The 4,162-nt window shown below is 55.4% G+C and overlaps 1 protein-coding gene across 1 annotated transcript; it reads left to right on the forward strand.

Annotated features, from left to right (window-relative positions):
• Nucleotides 1-461: 461 nt before the first annotated feature.
• On the forward strand, nt 462-3,841 carry LOC109146393. Its single transcript, XM_019293770.2, has 3 exons — nt 462-721; nt 1,774-2,012; nt 2,366-3,841. Exon 3 carries the CDS (start codon nt 2,412-2,414, stop codon nt 3,324-3,326), a length of 915 nt encoding a protein of 304 aa, XP_019149315.1. The 5' UTR covers nt 462-721; nt 1,774-2,012; nt 2,366-2,411; the 3' UTR covers nt 3,327-3,841.
• Nucleotides 3,842-4,162: the final 321 nt, after the last annotated feature.

Here is a 4,162-nt window from a genome sequence, read left to right on the forward strand (position 1 = left end):
GAGGACTTGGGAACACGAGGGCCTGGAGCTGCCCCTCGGGGCTGCACTGGGGCCACAGCCAGGGCAGCAGCAGGGAAGGGTCTGTGGGGAGCCTGGGGCTGTTCCTGGCAGAGCAGTGCTCCCCAAAGGAGCTGTCCCCATGGGGATGGCGAATTTGGGTGACTTCCAGGAGGTTTTGCCTGCAGGGTGGGATTCTGGCTGAGTGCTGGGGGGCTTGGGCACATTTCCCCCCCCTTGCAGGGTGGGAGAACAGCCCATCCATCCATCCATCCATCCATCCATCCATCCATCCATCCATCCCCCTGCCAACATTCCCCGGCTGACATCCTCCCCCCGATGTCCCCCCCATGTGCTGCCATTCACAAGGACTCTTCTCTCCCTCCCGCCTCTCCCGAAGCCTTTTCGCTGCGTGTGAGAGGTTCCCCGCAGCTGCCCCAGGGTGCGGCCGCTGTTCTGTTCTCGTTCCGCAGCGCTCCGAGCTGCCCCGGCTGGGGCCCGGCGCCGGGGGTGGCTCTGGCCGTGTCCCTGCCGGTCACAGCGGCCTCGGGGGGGGCAGATGTTGGCAGAACCCCCGTCCTCTGGTGACCCAGCGCACGAACACCTCAGGTGCTGCCTGTTGATCCAGCTCTCGCCGCTCCGACACGGATGGTGTTTAAAACAGCAACAAAAAAGGGAATGTGGAGCAGCTCGTCTGTCCCTGCTCCGCGGGACACTTAATGAGGTTGGAAGAGCGATTGGCTGACTCGGCGTCTCCAGGATTTTTGTTTTTACAAAATTAGAATTCATTCGAAATGTCTGGCTGGGAACTAGGTCTCATTGCCTGATTCTTTCCTCGGGATTTACGGCAAGAAGCGTCTAGATCACGGCAGGGAGGCTGGAGGGGCTGTGGGAAGGGCTGGGAAGGGGAAGGCTGTCCCTGAGGATGCGCTGCTGGCTCTGCAGACCCCCGGGAACTCGCTGGGGTTCTGGCAATGGGGGCTGTTGGGGTGGGATTCAGGGAGCTGCTGCTCCAAGGAAGGATTAGAAAGTGCAAGAGCAGTTTCTGTGTAAGCCTGCACTGATCCTGCCGTGCATCCACCCCGGCTTCCCTGGATCTCCTCCTGCCGCCCCGGCAGCTCACCCCGGGGACCTGGAGGAGCACCAGGGGTCAGGCAGGAGCCTCCTCTGAAACCGGGACTTAAGCACTGAAATGTCGAAACTTTTCCAGAATCATTTCACAGCAAATTTCACACCTTGGTTTGGTTTGGGTTTGGTTTGTATTTTTTTTTTCTTTTTTTTAATTTTTTTTTTTTAAAGGAGGACATACTCTACCCTGTCAAAAATGTCTCCTGACTTGTCACTAGAGACCAAACCCTTCTGGGCATCTCTCCAAGCACCTCTCCTGAGCCAGCCCTGGGTCCTGTCTCTGCAGCTGCCATGGGGATCTCCCACCCAAGCCCCAGAGATGCTCCTGAGCCCAGTTATCCCCGTGCTGCCCCTGCCAGAGCAATGGGGACTCTGGGAATGGGCTCGTGCAGGAGAGCAGGGCCATGTCCCCTTCCAGGGATGTGGTTTAGTGGTGGGTTTGGCAGTGCCAGGTTCATGGTTGGACTCGATGATCTCAGAATCCTAAATCATGGAATGCTTTGGGTGGGAAGGACCTTAAACCCCATCCAGTGCCACCCCTGCCATGGGCAGGGGCTCCAAGCCCTGTCCAGCCTGGCCTGGGACACTTCCAGGGATCCACGGGCAGCCACAGCTGCTCTGGGTCACCTGTTCCACCTTTTCTTACAGGTCTTTTCCAGCCTGAGGGACTCTGTGGTTCCATGGCTGTGATTCCCAGCTCCCTGGGGCCCTGTTTGCAGGCACAGCCCATCCCCACCCCCAAGGTGCTGCGGAGGACCAGAGCCAGGAAGAGGCTGGGGGAAGCAGGGAGTAACTGCTGCATCCAAGGCCAGGAAACATCCAGCAGCTCCACCCCGAGGGGTTGCAGGTGATCTCCAGACTGGGTCAAGCCGCTGGGCCATGCCAAGGTATGAACTTCCCATCAAATCATGTTCCCCATCTTGCTTTCTCCTTCCTGAGAGCTCTCAGAGACCATTAAGGGAAGCAGGAGATGTTTGCAAGGTTAAGAGACTCCGTGTTTCAACTCACCAGAAGGTTTGCAGTAATTTACAGCTGCAGGCAGCCAGAGCTCTTCATGGGGGGAAGGGAAATGCAATTTAAGAGAACACAAATAAATAAGAAGCCGCAGCAGCCAACACTCTCCGATTTAATCCCAGCCCACGAGAAAGATTTATTCAGTTATCTGACAGTTTGATCACTCCAGGAATCCCATAGGTCAACCCATATCTACTGTTATTATCTCTGGGCTGTTTCCACCCAGATGCACAGAGAAGATTTGTTAAAGAAATGAACCAAGGAGGGCGTTGATGGGAGCGAAATGGATGGGACCCCCAGGGACCCTCGTCTTGGAGGCAACTCCAGCGATGCTGCTCCACAGCCTGGGCGGGCTCTGGATGGACAGGACCCACCTGGGTTCCCTCAGAACTGCAGAACTGGCCATCCCAGTTGGTCATCCTGGAGTCAGGACTCAGAGCTGGCCATCCCAGTTGGTCATCCTGGAGGCTGCTGTGTGTGGAGTCGCTGGGGGAGGAACTGGAGGACTTTTCCATTGGGAAAGCCTTGTGGGACACCGGAGTCCCAGGGCTGGAATTCTGGGGAGCCATGCAGGGTTTGCTGCTCCCAATGCCCCTTGGTTCAGATTCCAGAAAAGGGTGAGTGGGAAGCATCCCTTTAGAACCCTGGGGAATAAAATGCAGGCTGGAAGCTTGTGGGGCACCTGCACCATGATCTCCACCCTGTGGCTCCCCCTTCCACCTTCCCCAAGCCCCTTGTCCCCTCTCTCCCACGTGTCTTTGGGGAGCCACCAAAAACACCCTCTGTGGCACTTCTTTGCCCATTTGGATTGTTTTCTGCAAATTAACCCTTTCTCAGCCCTTCCCCACTCCTTCCCTCGCTGTCTAATGATTTCCTGCTGCAGAGAGTGCCTTTTGCTGTCGGAGCTGCCTGGGAATGGCACCAGAAAGCCACGGGAAGCTCTCCCACGCAGTCGGGCACGTAGCCACAGAGACATATGCAGAGGGAAGGGCAGCCTGTTCCAACAAACAGCCGGAGTGCAGAGACACAAACACACACAAACAAACAGGCCCACCCGCCCAGAGCACCTGAAACGCGCCCACATGGGCAGGTGCTTCAGTGGGCCTGGCTGGAGCCACTCAGAGTCACCAAAGTGCAGGGGGATGCACAGATTTCCCCTTCCCTGCTCCCACAGCAAGAGAAAATGAGAGGCTGGGGCACAAATACCTTGAATTGCCTGCATTGGCTGCCCTGGAGCCAGACCATTTGGCAAAGGCCCCTCTTGGTTTGAGTTTCCCTGGCTGAAATTAAATATTGCCAAGCTCCAGAAGCTGAGGTTGTTTGCAAACCTGTCCTTGCCCAATTTCATGCCTTTTACAGGCTTTTTCATTTGGAGAAAGGCTGGCTAAAGGCTGCACAAGGGTGGGCAGGAAACTGCAGGCCCAGGAGAGCGTGTGGGATGGGTAGATGGAAGCCTAATTAGTGGCGTTGCTTTAATTGAGCACAGGAAGGGGTTGGAGATTTTGTTGAAAATGTTGTTTTTCTTTTGATCCAGGGTTTTTCCAGCATTAACTAAATAACTGCTGATAGCCTGGCTGGGCTCTAAACACCATGCCAGCAGGGGAAGGTGTTTGACTTGGCTCCAGGAGGAGAGATTTTGCATGGAAAAACCAGCCAGGGTCTTTTCCCTGGCATGACATCCAGGGGTGGGGGCAGAGGGGGTTTGGGCACTGCCCACCTGGGAGCTGGGTTTCGCTTCAGCTGTGAGGGGTGGGGGACCCCAAAATGTGAGGGTTCCATGGGGAAAAGAGAAAAAATGCTGGATGTTCCTGGGAAGGAAGGAAGGAAGGAAAGAGCAAAGCTCGGAAAAGATCAGGCTGCTGCTTTTAATTTTTATTTTTTCATTCTGTAATTGTAAACATTTCCCTCTGAGGAGCTCACAGAGCTCTGTGTTGACATTGGCTCTTCGGGCCAGAGGGAGGTTTGTGTCAGACCGCAAAGTATTTTTCAATCAAAATAAAAAGCAGCATCAAAAGGGGAATAA

Source organism: Corvus cornix, chromosome 23, assembly GCF_000738735.6.
Source record: "Corvus cornix cornix isolate S_Up_H32 chromosome 23, ASM73873v5, whole genome shotgun sequence".
Classification (NCBI taxonomy): domain Eukaryota; kingdom Metazoa; phylum Chordata; class Aves; order Passeriformes; family Corvidae; genus Corvus; species Corvus cornix.